This window comes from Engystomops pustulosus, chromosome 3 (genome assembly GCF_040894005.1).
Source record: "Engystomops pustulosus chromosome 3, aEngPut4.maternal, whole genome shotgun sequence".
Taxonomy (NCBI): domain Eukaryota; kingdom Metazoa; phylum Chordata; class Amphibia; order Anura; family Leptodactylidae; genus Engystomops; species Engystomops pustulosus.
In genome coordinates, this window is record NC_092413.1 from 116,631,668 (window position 1) to 116,656,529 (window position 24,862).

The 24,862-nt window shown below is 38.7% G+C and overlaps 1 protein-coding gene across 2 annotated transcripts in view; it reads left to right on the forward strand.

The window, feature by feature from the left end:
* The window catches only part of MCHR2 (melanin concentrating hormone receptor 2), a 245,449-nt gene that overhangs the window by 82,400 nt on the left and 138,187 nt on the right, over window positions 1-24,862 (forward strand). Inside the window, exon 1 of one of the 2 annotated variants that reach the window (XM_072141898.1) lies at window positions 7,471-7,715. The exons of the other annotated variant lie outside the window; for it this stretch is intronic. Within the exon in view, the coding sequence (XP_071997999.1) occupies window positions 7,681-7,715 (35 nt within the window). The 5' untranslated portion in view covers window positions 7,471-7,680. Of the gene's footprint in view, window positions 1-7,470; window positions 7,716-24,862 lie in introns of those variants that run through there. 2 annotated transcript variants of the gene reach the window in all.

A 24,862-nucleotide genomic window follows, 5' to 3' on the forward strand; every position in this document is an offset into this window, starting at 1 on the left:
CCCTACATCATCATCAGATACAGACCTTAGGAAGCACCTAAAGAAGGTGCAAAACGCAATGTCTTGTTTTTACTTTTCTTCTCAAAATAAACGGATCCTACTATGAACTAAAAGAATGTGCCAGCGCCATTCGTATACATCCATTTTATCTCACAACACACCACTATACATTTGGTTCAGTGTAATATACCCCAGGGGACATAGGCCACGCCAGGGGTAGGACAAGGCTGCGGCAAAACACCTAATATTAGCAAAAACCAGAGTTGTGCCTGATGATCAGCACAACTCCCGAAGGTTAGTCTGATACCTCTATGTTTCCTTAATAGCCTTCTCCTAAAAAGGATAACCTTGCGATAGGCAGCGCTATGGTATCTGTTTTCTTTTCTCCCTTTTTCCCCATATACCTACTAGTTATTAGTGACAGATATTAGTTGTATCTAGTTCATTACAGTTGATAATCTGCTCCATCAGAAAGATGACTTCATTATAATTTATCCTGGCCATAACTTACTACTGCTGAATTGGCTGCCAGATATCTTGCAGTAAATACCCCACACTATGCACCTAAAAATACCTTACAGTGACAATGACTTACAGTGACTTATCACCTGAATAACAGTGCTCCTAAATAGTTTATACCTCTAACACCCCACATCCCCCAGGTATATATAGACAGATCCCCCTCATAGATAGTATATTCTGACAGAATAATAATAATTATCTTTCTTTGGAGTATCTGCTGCCCCCCACACAGACGTGCATTGACATTTATTACTAGCACACAGAGGAGTTTAGTTGAACCATTTTCATTCTTTTTTTCTGTTCATTTTTATACTAACAGGACCACCTTCATATGCAAGCAGGACCCCCCTCATAGATGGTGCATACAGGCCCCTTGTATTACTGCAAGGCTACCGCCCCAGTGTTTCCTGGAAGCTGCCTACTCTGCTTCTCTTCTCTCATTGGCAGCCATGTCTTTTGTGCAGGGACACAATTGTAGATGGATTGGTCTGTGCTGCACCGCTTTGCCTGTCAATTGCATTGGTGTCTTAAGGACACACATGTAATTGATTTTGTGGTTGTATGGACTTGGCCACATTTGACAAGTCCATATTACTGATGATCTGCCAGGAATCCACAATCTGCTATCTGAGGCAGGATATTCATGGCAGTTGCAGCCCTGCATGATAAATTCTATGGGACCTGAAAACGATTTTGATGCATGTCAGAAGTAGGTAGGGTAATCTGTTCAGATCTTCCCTTGCTGTTTCCATGGAAAGTTCCTTTTAAAATCACAGCTATTCCATTCCATGTATAAATCTATTTTAGTGTCTTTTGCATTATAATTATTTAAAAAAAAAATTAAAACTGTGAAACAAGGTTTTTCTTTCTTCTTTAACCAGTTCGCGACCGCCCGCCGTGTATTCACGACGGCGGTCGGGTCGCGCTGCATGGAGAGGGCTCACGGGCTGAGCCCTCTCCTTAGCCGGTAAGTCTTTGCTGCATGTGTTTTCACAGCGATGGCTGCCGGCAAAGCTGCCGGCAGCCTCAAAAAGATAGCGGCGCATGGGCGATCCGTCTCCATGGTTTTTTTGTTTTAACCCAATGTGATAGCACATTGTAATGAATGAGGAGGAAAATCCCCATTTACTGCCATACTGTTTTTCAATGCGTTTAACCCCGTAACAGAAAATAGCGCCCAAAGTCAAAAATGGCACTTTTTTGCCATTTTTTGCCATCATACAGTCCTAAAAATGATATAATTGAAAATATTATCAAATTTCGCAAAAAATGACACCACCCACAGCTCTGTACACCAAAGTATAAAAAAGTTATTAGTGCCAGAAGTTGGCAAAATCAAAAAAATAATTTTTGTACATGAGGTTTTAATTTTTGTAAATGTATGAAAACATTATAATACCTATACAAATTTGGTATCCCCTTAATCGTACCGACCCAAAGAATAAAGTAGACATGTCATTTGGGGCGCTCAGTGAAAGACGTAATATCCAATTCCACAAGAAAATGGCGCAAATGTGTCTTTTCACCATTTTCACTGCATTTGGAATTTTTTTCCCGCTTCCCAGTACATGGCATGGAATATTTAATACCATCACTATGAAGTGAAATTTGTTACGCAGAAAACAAGCCGTCACACAGCTCTTTACGTGTAAAAATAAAAAAGTTATAGATTTTTGAAGGTGGGGAGTGAAAAATGGACACGAAAAAACAGGAAAGGACCCGGTCCTTAACCGTTTAAAAAATGTATTTATGTTTTTACATAGCTGATTAAATTATATATTATTATATACTAAGTAAAATATTTGAAGATCTGTACTTTATACTATATTTTGTTAATGTCAAGAAAATCACTTATGATAAAGTAATTGACTATTAATGTTCAAATATGAACAATATTGAATTATTTTGCCTAAAATTGTTTATAGATACCAATATTAAACCTCCCAAAGAATCACTAGAAATGCTTCCTTATTTGTTTCAAACAGAGCAGGAAACAATCTGTTCTCTTACTTATTGAGATGAAAAATAGGGTAATTCATTCCAAAGCAATCCCATCACCCAGAAATAAATCTGTTTGTCTAAGTATTCAAAAAGCTAATAATAGCTTGTAACTTCACTTTAGTGTTTAGTGTAACTTAACTTTGAACCCATTTATTATTTACAAAATAAATATTGCAGATCATAATAGGGAATCCTGTAATATACTTTCCCCTTTTCCCTGTGGTGAGCAGTTGTTAACCCCTTAGGGACACTTTTTCATTTTTGCATTTCCATTTTTCACTCCCCACTTTCAAACTTCCACAACATTTTTATTTTTCTGCATACAGAGCTGTATAAAGACCCGTTTTCTGCATAACAAGTTTTAGTTCCTAGAGACGGTATTTAATATTCCATACCGTGTACTAGGAAGCTGGTATATAATCCAAACTTTTTTTGAAAAAAAAAAAACATATATGTGCCATTTTCTTTTGGCCCCGTGTTTACATCTTTCACTTTGCACTCCTTTATTATTTAAACAAGTATGATTCTAGAGATACTAAATTTATATTTATTATGTTTTACTAGATTTAATAAAATATTAAATATTATTTTTCTTTATTTTGCCATAGTCTGCTGCCAATAACTTTTTCATATGTTGGTGCATGGAGATGCATTTGGACACTGTACGACCTGTTGATTACTTTTCATTATAATTTTTATATGTTGCAAAATGGAAAAAAAGTGGCGATTTAATCATTTTGGCGCTATTTTCCATCACGGAGTCCACCACCGAGGACAACCATATTAATATTTTGATAGATCAGGCATTTTGCGATGTGATATCTAACATGTTTATGATTTTATTTGTATATTTTTATATTAGTTGTTAGGCAAGTGATGTGGTGATTTAAGCTTTTAGGTTTTTATTAATTTTTTCCATTTTATTTACAGTTTTTTTTTCTTTTTTTCCTGTAATTTTAGACCCCCTAGGGAACTTGAACCCTAGGGGTCTGATGGATTCTGCCATGTGCACTGTTAGAGATCCTGCTCAATGACATGCCTGGGAGTCTCCCGGCTATCATAGCAATGGACCAAGATGGCGGCATTTAAGTGCTCCCGGCAGCTTTACTGGGGGCATTTACATGGTTAACATCCAATATTGGTGCTGACATATGTTTGCTGCATTATGTAGCAAACACCCAGTGTGTATGAAGAGGGCTCAGCTGTGAGCTCTTTTTTGAACCTGCTGCACCATGACATTGTGAAACATCATGGTGCACCTATGGGTTAAATTATGGTCTAAATTCACTTGGTTTTCGGAATCTACTTCTGTGTAAAATGCAACAATAAACTTAATCAGGTCTATGGGGGAGCCAGAGCACTGGAAAAAACAGCCCCACTCAATGCTGCAATGCTGGCTATGTGTAGGACCTCACCTGGATTCTAGTTGACTGACTTACAAGATACATTTTTGATACAGTCAACCATCTACCCTCTCCCTTTATATCCATTGACAATGGGTAATCCAATAACTACACATCTTGTGTAGAAGCTCGGTTCCAAGAAAGTGAAGACAAGCTATGTTATGCCAACTTTAATCTTCCTAGTAGTATATGACCAGTATAATGCATGGACAAATCTTTTCATTGCATATTTTTTTCTTTAGTTTTTATCTTATAGATTTATATTAAAGAAATGAAACCCATAAGGGTACACATACTGAATAAAATTTTCCACAAAAAATTGTTAAGACTCCAAAGTAGCCATTTTGCATTGATGAAGGCAGATTCTTGGCAGTCTTCATTCCTTTAAGCATTGGGGCTCTCCATTATACTCTCTGTATAAAAATCGCTATGGAAACTAAAAACCAAGGATGACAGGAGGTCTTCCCTCCACTGTCAGTTTCCCATAGACTTCAATGGTTTCTTGTTAACTTCTATTACACACCTGTTATCTAACCCCTTATGGTCATAATGGTACTGCATGGTGGGAAGTGACTTCCTGTTTTATAAAGTATTAGGTTGTAGGTGTCAACTGTAAATTGAACAATTTTTTTCCCCATAACCCATGATGTTATTGCTCTCCAGAAAGTCATCTGGGCATCTCTTGGACATGTACATGAAGTTCGCCATAACAACCTCCTGCGTCAGAGAGTTCCATAATCTCACTGCTCTTACACTAAAGAATCCCTGTCTATGGAGATGGTAGAACCTCCTCTTTTTTCTAAACTGAATAACCCCAAATTTTGCTATCTATCGTTGTATTCTAGTCCCCCTATTCCCCTAATAATCTTGTTTGTTCTCCTCTGCATCCGTTCCAGTTTTACTACGGTATGTCCTTTTTATACACTGGTGCCAAAACTGTACACAATATTCCATGTGTGGTCTGACCAGAGATTTGTTAAAGGGTAATACAGGAGGTTTGTCTTCCTGAAGTTTAGTGTATGTTGGAACTCGACTAACCATCTTAGTCAAGCATAATATAAATCAATGATATTGTGGTCACTGTTACCCAGGTTAAAAAGTAAAGCATAACCCCTAAGATGTCCACATCCCCCCCCTAAATAAAAAATGTTATAGACTGTAGGATATCGGAATGCAAATTTGCTCTGAATTTCCCTTCAATGACCGTCCATGTGCCCATATCACAATTTACCACACATAGGGTATTGGCATACTCTGGAGAAATTGGTTATACATTGGAATGAAACTGGGTATAAAATGTGTACTTTGGTCTGCAGGGCAAACTTTTTTTTAATTTTATTTAGATACATTTTTTGTCAAAGATAGGATACTTTCTTATAGCCTTAACCCTTTAACACATTGGGGCACATTTACTTACCCGGTCCAGTCGCAATCCCGCGGCACATTGTCCGGTACACTGATTCGGGTCTGTCAGCATTCACTAAGATCGTGTGCCCGATATCCAGCAGGTGTTGCTGCGTCGAGATCAGCCAGAGTTCACCTTCTTCGTCCCGGTGCATGTAAGTGCTGATCTTGCGACACACATTCTTTTTTAAATTCCACGTTTTTTCTGAATCCGTCGGGTTGTCCGATGGCCACGCCCCCCGCTTTCATGTCGCGTGAAAGCCAGCGCCAATGCGACACAATCCGATCGTGTGGGCAAAAATCCTGGGGCAATTCGATGCAAATCGGAAATATTCGGGAAACCCGACAAAAGTGCAGCGTTCGTACCCTTAGTAATGAGCCACATTATGATTTAAATGTATGGCTCAATGGCTCCCATCTAAGATGGGGTCATTGGTCCCTATGACATCATAAGCGAGTAACCATCCATTCCCATGGTATGAGGCTGTCATAAAAGTAGCACAAAAATGTAAAAAAATAAATTAATAAAAATGTAAGAAACCTGAAAATTCTAATCACCCCCTTTCCCTAGAACTGATACAAAAATAAACAAATAAAATCATAAACATGATATAGATGACTTTACAGATAACATGACATTAAAACCTTTAATTCATTCAGTTATTACAGAAAATGGGTGGTTCCCTCTGTTCACTTACACTACAGACTGATTTATCCAGTCTGGTGAACAGGTTTAACCAGCCATAATTTTCAGTACTACATCTATAGGTATCGCTGCCTCCCAAATATCCTGATCTATCAACAAACTCATACTTGAGTAATTATTCACAGAATATGCAATTAATACATTATGTAATGTCTGTATCGGTGTCATCTTCTGCAGCTCCGGTCCAGCAGTGGTAACTATTTTGTCTGACAGAGCTATGCTCCAATCATTCCTGTAGCAGAGGCTCTGGATTCCCATAAATAGTCTGTTCATATTCAGTGCAGTCCCAGTAATAGTTTATTTTGACCTGCTTTATAGCTTGATTGTAAGATTGTTAGTGGTGTTTTGATCTTGGCTCCTGTTCGGACTACTCTTCTGCTTCTGTGATTTTATATTCATTATGTTGCGCTTGTCAACCATTTTTCCTGTTTGTGTTTGTTGCAGGTAAGCAGGTAAGGTCTTTTGGGGGATGGACTTTAGGGCTCATTGTCTTGTTTGTGTATCAGAACCTGGTACTTGCATTACATGTGATAGCTTGGGATTTAAACACATTTCAAAATCCACCTTTTAAAAAGTACAGTGTTGAAAATGAACTCTTATGAAATAAGAAATTGGTTAAAAACTTCTTACATTTGGCCACCATAATATGCTAAAAGGTATATTTCCTGCTGCTTTAGGATATCCTCATAGATGGAGGCTAAAGTGCTGTATATGACTCCACTGGTGAAATCGATACAACATGTGCCATTAGACCTATGATTACTTTATATATTGTATGCTTAAAATGACTGTAGATTTTTTGGGACTATTGACAGGGAAATTGTACCTGTTTAAATTATATAGCAAGTCATAGCTCTGTATGATATAAACTGTGAAACTGTGATATCATAAATAGAAAGATCAAATGTGTACACTACATATAGCAGAGGTTTATCCATATTGAATAAATTACACAGAAATACAGTAAATAAAAATTCATTATTTTACCGACACTTTGACACCATTGTACATAAGCTACCTATATTATACTAATATACTAATAGTATATTTATATTAAAAAAAATGCAGCTATATTATACTAATGGGATTGAAATGGTAACAAACAGAGCTCCTTGTGTGTAAGTCTCTTTTTCACTCTACATTGCACGACCTATATTTTTACAGTGTAGGTTATTTGGTCCCTATACTTTTCTGAATGGTTTGGTATTTGGAAAAATGAAAAACTTTAATAAAATAGTTGAAAAAAAAGTATATTCAAATCACAAATATTCATGGAGATGTAAAGCAGCACTATCCATTTGTTTGTGTCCTCAGCCTCGTTGCATTCCACAGCTTTTTTTTTTAATACCATCTTCTTTGTGATACAAGAAACGCCTCGCTCTGGAAAACAGCTACAAGGCTCAGCGCCTGCAGATTTTCTTGTCCATTCACTACCTAGCAGCAGGCACTGCTCTCTCCTGTCACTGAGAAGTATTCAGATTTCCAGCATTTCTAACACTTCAGGCTAACACTGAGCTGCATGGTCAGATTTACCTTATTTTAGAGGTGCTACGAAGATCTTCAACTTTTCTGGATAATGTTGGATAACACTATGAATTTCCCTTTCCCTTTCTGAGATTTAAGTGAATACTAATTGCATTTTGCATGCTGTGCCTCTCATCTTATTCTCCATCAGAAAGGTAGGTTACATGATATGCTGTGGAATTTTACAACCATCCAATGTCTAGACCTGATAAAGTCTGATTTATTTTTTTTTAGTATGACTAATACATGAATCTATTTTTGTTAATTTGATTTAGATACAATAAAAGTATTTGTTGTATACATTTGTGCAATGGTTTTATGATATTTATAAAGAAAGACTATAGGTATAATAATTGAACTTGAAACAGATATAGGCATCTCAAAAAGAGTAACTTAGTTGGTGACTTAAATAGATGCTTGGATAAATAGATGATGATAAAAATAGATAAAACATACATAAGAGATTGACCAAATAAACCAAGATGAGAACAACAATTTCTTATGGACTGATTCTGTTGTGTAAAATTCCAACATTAAAGTTTACTTAAAATCTAATAGTGAATTAATGGAGAGGCAATGACCTTGGTGAAGCATGAGTAGGTGAACTCTCCATCGATTGCAACAATGTACTTATTAGAAGGGTTCCATTTAGAGTGAATACAAATAACCTGAAGCCTACAAGCTATTGATAAAGATAAATAAAACTTGCAGGTCAATTAAGAACTGAAGCACTAAGAATAGAATGAAATGATTTACATAATCAGTTCGCAAGAGCTTCTCTTTGTATCATCTCTGACTACTCCTTATTCGAAGACTGAAACAGGACACTCTCATATATGATACTCCGATTTTTATTTGGTTTCACAAATAAAGGTTATGTATAACATAAAGAATCTTAAAGGATCCCATAGATTTTTTTTACCATTTCCCAGTTTGCTTTTATAATTAACGTTACTGGTTCCGCTCACTTATAAAAGTACCTACAAAAATATCTATAAGTTTATCTGACTCTCTGCCAAAAAACTGCATCAAGTCATGGCTGTGTCTGTCACAAGACTGCAATCATCTTCATTATCTGCTCTCTGTTCTTCCTTCTTCCTTCCTCTCTCCCTTCTCTCTCCTATCTCATGCAGTCGTTATCTGACCCTGTGCTCCAAGCAAATCTCTGTTACCTCACATCTGCATGAGGCATAAAGCAGAGAAGATGACAATGGTGACAGCAGGGACTTTAATGCCCCCCTGACTTGATGCAGATTGCTGACAGGGAGCCAGGTAAACTTTTATCAACTTTTAAAAGTGAGTGGGACCATTAGTGTTATAAAAGCAGGTTAGGATTTAGTATTAAAATGGCAATCTGAACCTGTCATTAAGTGAGAATGTGTGTGATCTGATAACAGAGCTGAGTCAGGTACCTGTTATCTGTACAATAATTCTATATTCATTACTATTGTACAGATGGAGGATTTTCCACTGTTCTTGTCTGTAAAGTGTTGTGAAAACTCACTACAATTGGCTCCAATCCTAGGCCAAACATCTAATTTATAAAGAGGAATGCATCTCATCATAAATTAAAGGGGTATCCTAAACTGGGCATTTTATTTTAATTTAATTAATCTACTATCTATATACATTTCTTCAATTGCATGTAATTACAGTGTAAAAATAATTTCCCATAAATGCAGTCATGTTGTCCCTTAGTTGTCCTTGAACACGACCACCACAGCCCTCTTGCAGCAGTGGCCATGTAAATGCAATTGAGTCCTGCTTGACCACCTGGGTTCAGCAATGAAAACCACAGGACAGCTGTGGGACATACAGCAATTACTCCAGCAATGGATGTGGTATCCAGGGACAGCTCCTCCATTTCTATGGGACCATATGACTGCATTTATGGGAAATTATCTTCACACTGGTACATTTTTTTTTAAATTACAAGGAATAGAAGAAATGTATGTCTATGGGAGGTGATTTATATTAAATATGAATGCTGTGATGAGAGTACCCATTTAAGTGTGCGCTGCATTGGGAAGTGTTGGCACCAACTTGAAACATTTCCCCATTGAGTTTATGCCCTAGTTTTGGCCAAAGTGCTGAAAAGGTCTCAAGACCTTTTCTTTACCTGTCTTCATATAATTCAGATAATGTTTTAAATAAAAGAAACAAAATATCTAAATCCTTACCCCTTAACGACCTGGCCCTTTTTGGTTTTTTCATTTTCATTTTTCACACCCCACCATCAAAAATCTATAACATTTTTATTTTTCACATAAAGAGCTCTGTGACGGCTTTCTGCGTAACAAATAGCACTTCAGAGTGATGGCATTGAATATTCCATGCCTTGTACTGGGAAGCGGGAAAAAAGTTCCAAATGCAGTGAAAATGGGGAAAAACGCATTTGCAAGTTTTCTTGTGGTCTTGGATTTTACGGCTTTCACTGTACACCCCAAATGACAGGTCTACTTTATTCTTTGGGTCGGTGCGATCACGGGGATAGCAAATTTGTATAGGTTTTATAATGTTTTCATACATTTACAAAAATTCTAAATGTTGCCATCTTCTGGTGCTAATAACTTTTTTATACTTTGGTGTTGTGGGTGGTATAATTTTTTGAGACTTTTTATGACATTTTCAGTACTGCTATTTTTAGGATGGTATGACCCTTTGATCTCTTTTTATTGAATTTTTTATGTTTTTCAAAATGGCAAAAAAGTGCCATTTTCGACTTTGGGTGCTATTTTCCATTATGGGGTTAAACGTTGTAAAAAACGTTATTATATTTTAATGGATTGGGCAATTTCGGATGCAACAATACATAATGTGTTTATGCTTTTTACTGTTTATTTATGTTTATATGACTTCTAGGGAAAGGGGGGTGATTAGAATTTTTAGGGTTTTTTTCACTTTTTTATCTTTACTATTTTTCAGACCCCCTAGGGCAGTGATGGCTAACCTATGGCACTGGTGCCAGAGGTGGCACTCAGAGCTCTTTCTGTGGGCACTCAGGGCATCACCAGAGATGACTCCAGGTATCTTCCTGCAGTCCTAGACAGCCCAGGACTTGTTGTGCACAGAACTATTTTAAAGTGACAGCTCTACCTGAGACTATTTTCTGCTTTATTGGTGTCCTCAGGGTGATGGTATCAATGAAAACTGTGACAGAGAAGGGAGTATAAATCACAAATTAAGCGGATCTTTGTTGTAGTTTGGGCACTCGGCCTCTAAAAGGGTACTTTAACCTTAGGCTGTCTGATTGATCCTACCATATACTACAGTATGGCAATGTATCGGGATTTTCATCCCCAATCGACGATTGTCACCAAGATGCGGTGATATCTTTTTGAAGCTGCCGCATCTTTGCCGACCGGGATGGACCTGCAAAGACAAGTCCTGAAAAGGCTTGAAAAACAGGGCAATTTTTGCAAATTTCTATCTTAACTTTATTTTTTTCTGTGTTTTTTTTTTAATTAAATGTTATAGGTTTTTTTTTCATTTTTAGTTTTTTTTAGGATTAAAGTTACAAAAAGTGGAAAAAAGGTCTCTTTTTAATGTTTATTAACATTTTTTTAAAATTTATAAATGACCATTATAAATTATTTCCCTAGTGTGTAATGGTCATTCTGTTATATAAAATGTATAGTCTTGGAAAATCAGCAATTGACAAATGGCAATGCTTTTCATAGTGCAGCAAACATTTTTACAATTTTATTGGGAAATATTAATGTTTATTTTTATATAAATGTTTTTATACATATGTAATGCATGCGTTCTTTCTCTTTATATGTCCTTCATGAGGTCATAAAATAACCCTAGGGGACACTTTCACTGTATTTGTTTTTTAATTTAGATTTCTATTTCTTTCCCGTTTTCCTTGGTAGTGGGTGGTTGGCATCGAGTTAAGGAAATTGATGCCATACAACCAGAATACTTAGTAACATTCACTTTCTTTTTGGCAGTGCTATCATTATGATGCTATGGTCAATGGTTTTCTTTTCTGCCAATGAGTGACAGAGAGAACTGATGTGGCAGAAAAAGCTGTCACCTGCTCTGAAGCCCATTTTTCTAAAGATCATTAAAGTCCATACAATCTTTCTTCCATGGAAAATCCTATTATAAAATCCTATATACTTACTATCTAATGAAAAAAACACCTTCCAGGTTTGGAGTGAGTAAGAATAATTCTAAGTGCTCACCTTGTCACACAATATCATGTGCATGTAAGTAAAACTCCCTGGCACTGGTCTTCGTTTTCTTTCTATCTATTTCCGTCCAGGTGGACCGGCAGGTAGTGAGGTGTACAGGTAAAAAAATCTGAGCTCCAGAGTGGAGTAACTCGAAGAAGCGCTCATGGGGGTCGGATTAGCAGACTTCCGTGAGCACTTCTTCGAGTTACTCCACTCTGGAGCTCAGAATTTTTTACCTTTACTTATATATTAATGGAGGATGTTGTTGCAGGCCACTGTGGAGGTGTCTCATTGCTGTGAAAATATTGAATTGCTAGCGGTAGCCCTACGCCCATATTATATTCCAAGGGAAATTTCAGTGATAGTTTTGCTATATATACCTCCATCTGTGGCGTGATTTTAATCAAACATATAAGAGTTTTCTTTTTCTAAAATTCCAACAATATGTTACATGTAAAACTAGGGGGACACAATGCATTTATTTTACTGTTTGTGATGACTATAGGTCCTCCAGGGAGTTCTGATGTTAGTGTTATTTCAGCCTAAATACTGTCCATTAGTATCCCGATGTCCTGTGGAGATAAAGGAGGCACAGGTGTGGTTGAGAGAAAAGCTGTAAGAACTACAATGTTGTTTTGATAGACTAATTAGAAAATTCTGTCTAGATGTTTGCCAATAACGAACCACTGGTGGCTTCGGAACTAAAGGCAGCCCTATATAAGAAAGAAAGAGCTTTCAAATACGGTGATGCTATGGAAAAACGTAATGTGCAGGCAGAAGTGAAAATTAGGGAATGCAAAGAATTGTACAAAAAGAAACTTGAGGGAAAATTGAAGGCAAATAGTAGTAAAGATTTTTGGCATTAGATGAAAAAGATAACTGGGCTAAATGCAAGTGCAGCTATAGAAATGGGTGATTATTCTAAAGCAAATGCTTTTAATAGTTTTTTTCAATCTTTTTGACCAAAATGGGGTTGAGAATACAATAAATGGGTGTCCCAATTCCATGACTATTGGGAACTTAGGAGGTTCATTTGGTGATTGGAGAGGAAGATGTCAGATTTTATCTACAACGCATTCCCTTAAAAAAAAATCTGGTAGACCGGATGGTATATTGAGTAAAGTGTTAAGTGGCTGCAGTGAGGAGTTAGCTTTCTCATTTACTCTCTTATTTAATGTGAGTCTACGGCAATAAAGAGTAACAATTCTTTGGAAGTCTTCCACTATTGTCCTGTAAATTTGAAAGATTTCCGAGCTGTAGCTTTAACACCAGTAGTAATTGGTGTTGTGTCATCTTTCAAATGTGGTGGAACATAATATAGATCTATCTCAATTTGGCTATGGAAAGTGTCTGCAAGTTGAGGGCGCTTAGCTGTATATGTTGCATAGGGTGTACAGGAGTTTGGAGGAGGTGAATACCATGGTGCACAGCATGATCTAACCAGTGCATTCAACACCATACAGCCAAACATTTTATGTAAGAGATTTAGGGACATGCATGTTAGTGAGGGTACGGTAACTGGGATTCATGACTATCTTACGGGTAGGCTGGAGAAGGTGAGGCTTGGGACTGTACTGTCAAATCAGTTGATGAGCAGTGTAGGGTCACAGCACGAAAGTGGAGGAGGTTTGTGAGTACAAATATTTGGGGGTCAACGTTGACCAGAGATTGGATTGGCAGCAGCATATAAATAAACAGATAAAGAAGGAAAATAGAAGGTTATATTTTTGGAGGTCCCTTAGGGTGTTTAAGTAGCTCTTTATTGCGTACTTTTTACAAGTCATTAGTTGAGAGCGCAATTTTCTTTGTTATTGCCTTGTGCGGTACATGTATTAGAGTTTTGGACAATTCAAGGCTGAATAAACTAATAAGGAGGGCAAGTCCTGTAGTAGAAATAAGATGATTAGGATGGTATGTTTAAAATGATTGTGTTGGCTAGATTCGGGAAAATTACTGAGAATACAGAACATACAGAAAATCCAGTACAAATTTTTTAAACATTTTTATACTAATTTGATGTTTCTGAGTTATGTTTTATATGTGTTTTGTGGTGTATCTTTATAAGTATTGTATAGTTGAGCTGTATGCAGTAATAAAATTTTCCCATGGGGATAAAGAGTATTATTATTTCATTTATCTATCTTCTTTTTTTTCAGTTGTCTGTGTGTGTGTGTCCAGTTCTATCCTGTCTTTTAGTAGACACACGCACATAAACTGAGCTATTTTATCTGATTTATTTGGATACAAATATTGCTGTAGTGTTAAGGTAATATAGACATTCTTATTGTCGTTAAAAATTAATTCTCTTCAGAACAAGGTCACATATTTGTCTATTAACTGCAAAGTTAACAACAGGCTCCTTGGGCCGGTATATGATAAAATCCCATATGATGAAGACCTCCTGATGTTCTGTCTTGCGAAATGATATCAGTAACGCAAATGTGGAATTCCTATGGGTGGAGATAAGAGGAAGGAAAAAGAATAATAAAATATTACTAGGGATTTGTTATAAGGCTCCAAATATATTGGAGGCAGCAGAGGAAATGCTGATAAGTGAAATGGATGCGGCTTCAAAGCATGGTGAAGTACTTATCATGGGGGACTTCAATTACCCAGATATTGACTGGGGGGGGGGCAAAAACCTGCAGGTCCTTCAAAGGCAAAAGACAATTACCTGTCGCAACTAGTCCTGGAGCCAACAAGAGGGGGGGGGGCACTGCTGGACCTTATCCTAACTAACAGACCTGATAGGGCAGTGATGGGCAACCTTTTGAGCTTGGTGTGTCAAAATTCGCCAAAAAAACGAGCATAACTCGGGTGGTGTGTCACCTTTAGAAAAAAAACCCTAATTTTGTGATATTTAGAGTTTAAATAACAAATATGTATAATTATTTACCTGCTTAGTGACTTCTTTGTTAATCTGTCAGTTGATTTCTTTTGTTGGTCTTGCTGTTATTTAACTTGTGTGCGGTGCCATGAACATGAATATTGGGGAATTCCCCTCCCCAATATTGTCATAGGGCCCCCCAGTATAGTTACAGGCCCCCCAGTATAGTCACAGCCCCCCCCCCTCCCCAATATTGTCATAGGGCCCCCCAGTATAGTCACAGGGCCTCCCCCTCCCCAATATTGTCATAGGGCCCCCAGTATAGTCACAGGGCCTCCCCCCTCCCCAATATTGTCATAGGGCCCCCAGTATAGTCACAGGGCCTCCCCCCTCCCCAATATTGTCATAGGGCCCCCAGTATAGTCACAGGGCCTCCCCCCTCCCCAATATTGTCATAGGGCCCCCAGTATAGTCACAGGGCCTCCCCCCTCCCTAATATTGTCATAGGGCCCCCAGTATAGTCACAGGGCCCCCCCCCCTACCCAATAATGTCACAGGGCCCCCCAGTATAGTCACAGGGCCTCCCCCCTCCCCAATATTGTCATAGGGCCCCCAGTATAGTCACAGGGCCTCCCCCCCTACCCAATAATGTCACAGGGCCCCCCAGTATAGTCACAGGGCCCCCCCCCTACCCAATATTGTCATAGGGCCCCCCCCAGTATAGTCACAGGGACTTCCCCCCCCCCAATATTGTCATAGGGCCCCCCAGTATAGTTACAGGGACTTCCCCCCCCCAATATTGTCATAGGGCCCCCCAGTATAGTTACAGGCCTGGCCCCCCAAGTATAGTTACAGGCCCGGCCCCCCCAGTATAGTTACAGGCCCGGCCCCCCCAGTATAGTTACAGGCCCGGCCCCCCCAGTATAGTTACAGGCCCGGCCCCCCAGTATAGTTACAGGCCCGGCCCCCCCAGTATAGTTACAGGCCCGGCCCCCCCCAGTATAGTTACAGGCCCGGCCCCCCAAGTATAGTTACAGGCCCGGCCCCCCAAGTATAGTTACAGGCCCGGCCCCCCCAGTATAGTTACAGGCCGCTGACCCCCCCCCCAAAACCCCTCCACCCCCCCGAGGAGAGGTATTTCGTGCTTTGGTGCGGGCTGACTATTTCTCATGCCGGAGCGCAGGGCGTCGGGGCCTGGAGAAGAGGCTGGAGCTGAGTGGGCTGCAGCAGGCACAGCACAAGTTGCCGGGGCTGCTCTGTCTCCACGCTCTGACGTGCGGAGTGCGCAGCCTCCGCAGAGCAGGATGGGAGGACAGAAGCAGCGCCGTATGATCGAGCGTCCGCCCACATGCCCGCTCGCCCACCTGCTTGGTCGACCGCCCGCCCACCTGCACGGCCCATCGCCCGCCCACCTGCACGGCCGACCGCCCACAGACAACGGAGACCGGCCACACAGCCACGACAAGCGTGTCAGCGAACATGACTACGCGTGTCAGTGCTGACACGCGTGTCATAGGTTCGCCATCACTGTGATAGGGTATCAAAACTACAGGTTTGGGGGAACCTGGGTAATAGTGATCATAATATCATTGATTTTGTATTACGCTTTACTAAGAGCGTTAGGGAAGGGGCAACCAACACTCTAAACTTCAGGAGGGCAAATTTTCAGCAACTAAGGGAAGACCTTAAAGACATAGACTGGGATAATGTTCGCAAAGACAAAAGCCCCCCCCCCAAAATGGGACTTTTTCTCATATATTCTGAAAAAGTACTGTGAGAAACACATACCTTATGGGAAAAAGCATAAGAGGAACAAGAAAAAGCCAATGTGGCTAACTAGTCTTGTAAGGAAAGCAATAAGCGAGAAAGATAAGGCGTTTAAGGTGCTAAAACGTGAAGGTATTGATGAGGCATTACAGGATTATAGAGAGAAAAATAAATCCTGTAAAAAGCAGATAAAGGCCGCAAAAATAGAGACTGAGAGAAATATTGCCAGGGAGAGCAAAAATAATCTCAAATTATTTTTCAAGTATATAAATGATAAGAAACTAAAAACAGAGAGTGTGGGTCCCCTTAGAAATAACATGGGGGTCATGGAGGAAGGAGATGAGGAAAGGGCCAATCTACTGAATGTCGCCTTCTCAACTGTCTTTACCCAGAAAAATCCCCTGGTGGAAGACACAATGAGGAATAATGTAAATTCTTTTTGAAATGTCAACAGTTTAACCCAGGAAGAGGTATGGTGCCGCCTCGCAACCACTAAGATAGATAAATCACCGGGGCCAGATGGCATACACCCCCGTGTTCTGCATGAACTATGTACCATGATAGACAGACCATTATTTTTAATATTTGAAGATTCACTGAGGACTGGTTATGTTCCACAGGACTGGCGCATAGCAAATGTGGTACCAATACACAAAAAAGGATCAAAAAGCGATCCTGGGAACTACAGACCCGTGAGTCTAACTTCTGTGGTGGGAAAAATATTTGAGGGGTTTATTAGAGATGCTATCCTGGAGTATCTCACTGTGCACAACCTTATAACCCAGCGTCAGCATGGGTTTATGAGAGATCGGTCCTGTCAGACTAATCTGATTGGTTTCGACGAGGAGGTAAGTTCAAGACTGGATCTGGGGGACGCTGTGGATGTTGTATATCTGGACTTTTCAAAGGCATTTGACACTGTGTCACATAAAAGGTTGGTATATAAAATGAGACTGCTGGGAATAGGGGAAAATCTGTGTATTTGGGTAAGTAATTGGCTTAGTGATAGAAAACAGAGGGTGGTCATTAATGGCACATTCTCAGATTGGGTTGACGTTACCAGTGGAGTGCCACAAGGGTCAGTATTAGGGCCACTTCTTTTTAATATTTAAATTAATGACCTTGTAGTGGGTTTACACACTCAAGTTTCAATATTTGCAGATGATACTAAGCTGTGTAAAGTAATAAATACTGAGGTAGATAGTTTAGCATTACAGAGGGATTTGTGGAAGCTTGAGGAGTGGGCAGAGAAATGGTTGATGAGGTTGAATGTAGATGAATGTAAAGTTATGCAATTGGGCCAGGGAAACAAAAAGTATAATTATGTTCTAAACAGTCAATTACTTGGTAAAACTGTAGCTGAAAAGGACTTGGGGGTATTGGTGGATGGTAAACTTAATTTTAGTGACCAGAGCCAGGTGGCTGCTGCTAAAGCAAATAAAATTATGGGATGTATCATGAGAGGAATAGATTTTCATGATAAAGACATAGTTTTGCCCTTATACAAATCCCTGGTCAGACCACACATGGAATATTGTGGACAGTTTTGGGCACCAGTGTATAAAAAGGATATAGTAGAGCTGGAACGAGTGCAGAGGAGAGCAACCAGGATTATTAGGGGAATGGGGGGATTAGAATACACTGACAGATTACAAAGTTTGGGATTATTCAGTTTAGAAAAAGACGACTGAGGGGAGACCCCATTACAAGTACAAATACCTGAACGGACAGTACAAGGATGTCTCCAAAGATCTTTTTATACCTAGACCTGTGACCAGGACAAGGGGGCATCCTCTGCGCCTGGAGGAGAGGAGATTTTACCATCAACATAGACAAAGGTTCTTTACTGTAAGAGCAGTGGGACTGTGGAACTCTCTGCCGCAGGAGGTTGTTATGGTGGACTCTATGTACATGTTCAAGAGAGGCCTGGATGCCTTTCTGGGGAGAAAAAATATCACCGGTTATGGGTATAAAACATTTGTTTAATTCTTAAAGGACTTGATGGACTTGTGTCTTTTTCCAACCTTATATACTACCGTGTTTCCCCAAAAATAAGACAGTGTCCTATATTAATTTATGCTCCCAAAGAGGCGCTAGGTCTTATTTTCAGGGGATGTCCTATATTTCCATGAACACATATTCAGATTTATTGTTTAACAAAAAATCATTTTCTCTAACGTTCTTATGACTCTCCAAACTCTGATCTTCATGCCCAATCTCTCATGTTAAGCAAAAGCATTTTCCATAAATGAGACTTTCTTGTCCGGGAAGTTGCTTGTATAGCATTTGCAGCACAACAGTGATTTTATCCCATGAATTTTTCTCCAATGTCACAACCAATGTCTACTAATATTAATGTATGGCATGGGGGAACTGCTGCAATGACAGCAGCTAGGTCTTATTTTCAGGGGAGGCCTTATATTTCTAAGCTTGAACAAAAATTGTACTGGGTCTTATTTTCGGGGGATGTCCTATTTAAGGGGAAACAGGGTATGATACTATGTGCTGGCGGACAAAACTATGCCATGCCTGTATGTGTGCAGGCTATGTTTGCAGGCTGACTCATAATGCCTGTGGCCAAACCCTTTCTTGTACCCTCCCCTCCCTGGTGTGGACGTGTTGTAGTCACAGGATTAATCACAAATTCTTGCGGTGCACAAGAAATTGCAATTATTTCAGTGCTTCTGGCATATACACTGTGGTGTAGAATCACTGATAAATCTCCCTGTATATGGCTATTTTTGCTCCATTCAAAGACATTTTACTCCTCTTTTTTATAACGAAACATTTCTGCAATACATATCCTCAGATAGTAGAAGAATGCTTGAATGAAGGCAAACGGTTCACTTGTTAAAGGGGTATTCCAGGAATCAGTATAATTCATATACAAATGGGTACTCAAAATATAAGCTAATGTGTAATTAGTTGTTATTTCAAATTTTTCTCCCCTTAGCAGAAAATGCTCATGGCATAGACTGTAATGAAGAATTAAAATGTTACTTGCCCTTTAATCAGTCCGTTAATTTCCTCTGCGCGGTCCATTGCAGAGCATACACAGGACAGAAGATGGCCGCTGGTCACATGTCTACATCACATGTCCTGCACCTGCCTGGGCAGGGTCATGTGATCACCACTATGTTTGGCTGTAGTCGGTTGGTTGCTGTGCATCCAGTATGGCCAGTGTTGTGGTGTTGGCAGTTACACATCATTACTATGGTAACAGAGCAAGAAAAACTGTTACATCATCACTGGGAGCAGAGCATAAGATGGAGGAGGAGTTACTGAGAACTAAAGGATCATGGAACTTGTAGTTTTCAGTGGTGGCCATTTTAGTGATAACTCCACCTACTTTAGAGAGGCCATAAAATTTTGTAAATCATAAAATCAAACTATTTAAGCTCCGTTTTGTGACTAATGACATTGATTATTGTTGTGCTCATTTATTTAAATCATCATGGGTTTTTGTGTCAGATGTTCATATTCCCGGAATACCCTTTAATTTTCACTCTTTTTCCTTCATTTTGCTTATAGAAATATATAAAGTTGATATATAATGTAGGAGATTTGGGGCAAGGAGATAGAAGTGTTTTTTCTAATAAATGGTAAGGTTAATTTGCAATCCTTGTCAGCTAGATTTGCGATTAGTAAACCACCAGCAGCTACAGTTTAGGGTGTAGTTTATGCCTGGCCAACAACAGAATCTGTAGATAATCTAGATGAAGGTTACCGGGATCCAACTTGTTACCCTTTCATGTCTGAAGCAAGATCATAAATATAAAATTGTAAGGTTCTAGTTGTGTTATAACAGTCATTAAGCATCTACAGTATATTTTGATAATTATTTTGCCCTACGCTTTTTGTTATTTAGACTTGTATTTAATTGGCTGCTTGGCTGCTATGTTCATTTGATGCTATGCTATTTGAATAACTTTTTTATTATGAATTAAACACAGTGTATGGCCGAAGTATGTGTACACATCTAGATATCGAGTACAGGTGTCATATCGGGTCTTAACCCATTAATGATACAGGCAACTGTTGTGCAATTTGTTGTACCGACCTGGATCTCATAAGATCAAAAACCAGATAGAGTAGACCAGAGGGAAAATTGGTTTGGGCCAGAATTGTTTACGCCTGGGCAATGTGTCTTAGAAACCCAGGGTTGGGCAGAGTATATTTTATTTGCTGTGCTTTTTTAAGGCGCCTTTTATATGTATATATATATTTCATTGTGTAGAAAACACTTATAATAGCAAATATTCCCCATTTCCTAATATACATGGTTTCTCTTCTGTTCTAACAACCAGATGTTACATTTTATTGTTTGGTGGAGAGAGGAGGCAAATTCACACTTATACAGCAGCAGTGTATGGTATGGGGTTATTCAAAATTCCATAAACACTGCAGAAGAAATTTGTAGCTGAAACGGGGTCCAATGTGGATTTAATATCCACAATAAGTTACTTATTTACTGTGGATCCCAGTATGGAATTCTTCCTTTACAATGGAAAGATTTAAGATGATTTTTGGAAAGTTTTCCATTTTGTCCACCAAGGGGGAAGGTGGTCTCAGGAAATGGGCAAATCTATAACTTTTTAATTTTTACACCTAAAGAGCCCTGTGAGGGCTTGTTTTATGCGTAACAAATTGCACTTCGTAGTAACAGTATTTTATATTCCATGAATTCAATTGCAAATGCAGTGAAAATGGTGAAAAAACGCATTTACTCCATTCACTTGTGGGCTTGAATTTTAAGGCTTTCACTGTGCGCCAAAATGACATGCCTTCTTTATTCTTTGGGTTGGTGCAATCACGAGGATACCGAATTTGTGTAGGTTTTATAATGTTTTCATACATTTACAAAAATGTAAACCTCCTGTACAAAAATTTTGTATTTTACCATTTTCAACTTTGGGCGCTATTTTCTGTTACGGGGTTAAAGGCAGTCAAAAATGGTTATTATACTTTGATAAATATGGCATTTTCAGATGCGGTGATACCTAATGTGTTTATGATTTTTACTTTTTATTTATACCAGTTCTAGGGAAAGGGGGTGATTTGAATTTTGTAGGTTTTTTATTATAATTTTTTTTTCTAATTTATTTTTACTTTTACTATTTTTCAGACACACCAGGGTACATTATCCCTAGTTTGTCTGATTGATCCTACCGTATACTGCCATACTACGGTATGGCAGTATATGGGGATTTTTCTCCTCATTCATTACAATGTGCAAATGGCACATGGAGAGCGCTCAGCCCTGCAGCTGACGTACACCTTACTATTATGGCGCATGTCGTTAAGGGGATTAATTAGTGGTTGTATTTCAATGGTTCAAAGTGGTCAAGATTGGTGCTGTAAATGTTTTATGAAGATCATTTTTTTAATATGAATTATGAGTATTATAAACCCTTTATAAGAGAGCTCTATTACATATGAGTACTTCACCATTGGGCAAAGCTTATTTTCTTTTATGGCATTATTGAAGATTAAGGTACATATCACAGAGCAGGAATGGGTTACAGATATTTGGTATTTTTCTAATGAATGGGCAAAACTTCTTTCAGACAAACACGTTGGAAGCCTTCTTTACAGAAATGAGAAGACTGTAATATTCTGGTTTCCACATAAAATTGGCTGTACATAAAATGTATGTACATGGTTAGAAAAATATATTTCAATTATAAAATTCAGAAAGCATTAAAAATAGCATCCACCGAAGAATAGAAAAATATATTCAAATTATTATGCTGGTACTAAACAACTCATTGAACCCATTTTTATATCTTATCACTCTGCTTTGCTTAGCAACACAAATTTATCAAATTAGGGCATAATTGAAAACACAGAAAACAACATTTCATAGCATTGTATTAAAGCTTGGTAACATTCAGATGGAAATAGTGTGAAATAGGAAATGATACTCAATTAAAATATTTCTTCTCACTAGGTTGTTGCCATGATCAAACTGTAAGTCAATATGTTTTCATAACCAAATGATTTACCCTATTAATAGTTTTGTAAGTGGCTTTATTTTATCTGTAAGAAGGAAAATACTATTTCAAAAGATTTATTGGGATTGCATGCCAGATGGAACAAAAATATTCGGCATGCATATAATTGTTTTTAAGAATAATTAGAATGGACTGATATATGTTGTATATATGGGCAGCAATATTCTAGTGTTTCCAAATAAGTGCTAATTCAGGTATATTTTCACATTTGACTCACGTTTGTACTGGACTCGCTATACCAGTGTCCTTGCTGAATCAGTGCACATCATTGCACATGCACCACTACTCGAGCAATCATTGGCCATTCTGTGTAAGGCTAAAAGAAACCCCCTCCCCCCATTACGTCATACCTATCATAGCCCTCTATGTGTGCGACGAATAGAATCCCTTCTACTGGCGGAAGTCTCTCCCAGTTCCATATTTGTTAAGGGAAACGATCAATGTCCAATAGTGTAATGTTTGCTGGTATGCTGGTATAGCGAGTCCAGTACAAACGTGAGTGTCGGGTTTCACTTGTATGAAATTAATTACACTTGTTTGCTCTGATACAAAGTATGAGAAAATGTTTTGAATAATTACTATACACTGAAAGAATTGTATTCATGCACGTGTTGATATCTTTATCTATAAATCTGAGAAATGATGTTACTTCCCTATAAAAAGTTTGTATGTATCACTTTCCTGTGGCTTGAGAAAGGCTGCTGATATAGGAGCATATGAGCTGAAACATAGCTCTCGTGGAATAAAGTAATTCAGTTTTTTCACTAATTTTGGTGTGCCAACATTTATATATATATATATATATATATATATATATTTCTCATAGTTTCTTACAATGAACTGTAGTACCAAAATATACTGCCTGAGGGGAGTTAGTCCAACAACCACCAACATGTTATCCAGGGAGGATTACACAGTGGGGTACACTGGCGTTGTAATCACCAATGATTTTCGCTAACTGGTTGTAGGCCTATTTTGAAAAAAACTGTCATCGATACTTTTCGTGCTTAATGTGGCCAGAAAAGGTCGCTAGAGTAAAATATTTGTCACTAAAAAGTCAATTGTCATTATCACATAAATATACTGTATATCATATAAATTTCTATAATATAATGTATACATAAATATATTTATCTATAGTCTTGTTGTTTTCTTAAAATTTTCTGAGGTACATAATTGTTTTGTGATCATCCATTTAATCTAGGGCAGCACCACTATGAGCACAGAGTTTTCCCAGACCTTCTACATATAGGGGGACATTTACTAGGGGCTCTGCGCCAGTTTTCTGATGGATTTCACACATTATTTCTAGTGCAAACTGCTTGCATGGATATTTAAGAAGTGTTTGCACAACATATGTGTCGCACACAAACATTTTGGGGCGCAGCTGCACTAGGCATCATGCAACACAAATTAGCGGGCGTTCCAGCGCTCAGTCGGACCGTGCGCCAGATTTAGCATGCAAGTCCGACAGAAGTGTGTTGCACCCCAATGTTAAAGATAGACCAAAAAAAAGTGGTGCACTCTGTTGGGCCAGTTCAGGGAGCACCAGATTCATGAAGAACGAGCGCCAGAAATCATGAATCTGGTGCTCCCTGCATTATGCACAGGCTAGCCACACATAGTGCAGTTTGAACCGTTCTTAGTATATGTGCCCCACAATGTCAGATAGAAAACTGTCATGTGGATTGGGTAACAGATTTGCCGATTTGTAGCTTTGAAATTCATTATTACACCCCTTTAGGAGGTAACTAATGAATTGTATTTGTGCCTTAAAGTGTTATTCCCATGAAGACAAGTTTATTAGATATAAACACAGCCCCTGTAACACATAGATATGCAGCCTCCTCCCAGTAAGGCAGATATATACACAGCCCCCCAATAATACATAGATATAAAAACCCCACCCCAATAAAACATAGATATATACACAGCTCCACAAATATATTTACACAGTCCCCCTAAATATTATGTAGCTAAATACACATCCCGTTTAGGAATTCATTGATATACACACAGACTTCCCCAATAATATATAGATATATACACAGCCCCCCCCCCCCAGGAATACATAGATATATACATAGCCACCCTAATATTACACAGATATATACACAGGTACCCCCCAGGAGTACCTAGATATATACATGCCCCCCCCCCAATAATATGTAGCTATATACACATCCCTGATTTCTCTCCTCAACCTCCTCCTCTCCATCTCCATCCAGAGCTGCCCTGCTGTTGATGCTCTCCAGTCCAAGCAGGAAGTAGCATCACTTAGTGATGATGCCACCTACTGGACATAATTATCTCTCCACCAAAATAGAATGGAGATAATTATTGGTATGTTCTGTCAGCTGCAGATTCTTTTTTCAAAACCTACTAACAGCAGAACAGAATGCACAGTAATCAATCGCTGGATGTTTGGCAGGAGTATTCCAAACCTGCAGTTCTGGTGGTGCCCCCATTCCCCCGTCTCCAAAGTGGTGGAGACCCTGGGACGCGCACCCTGG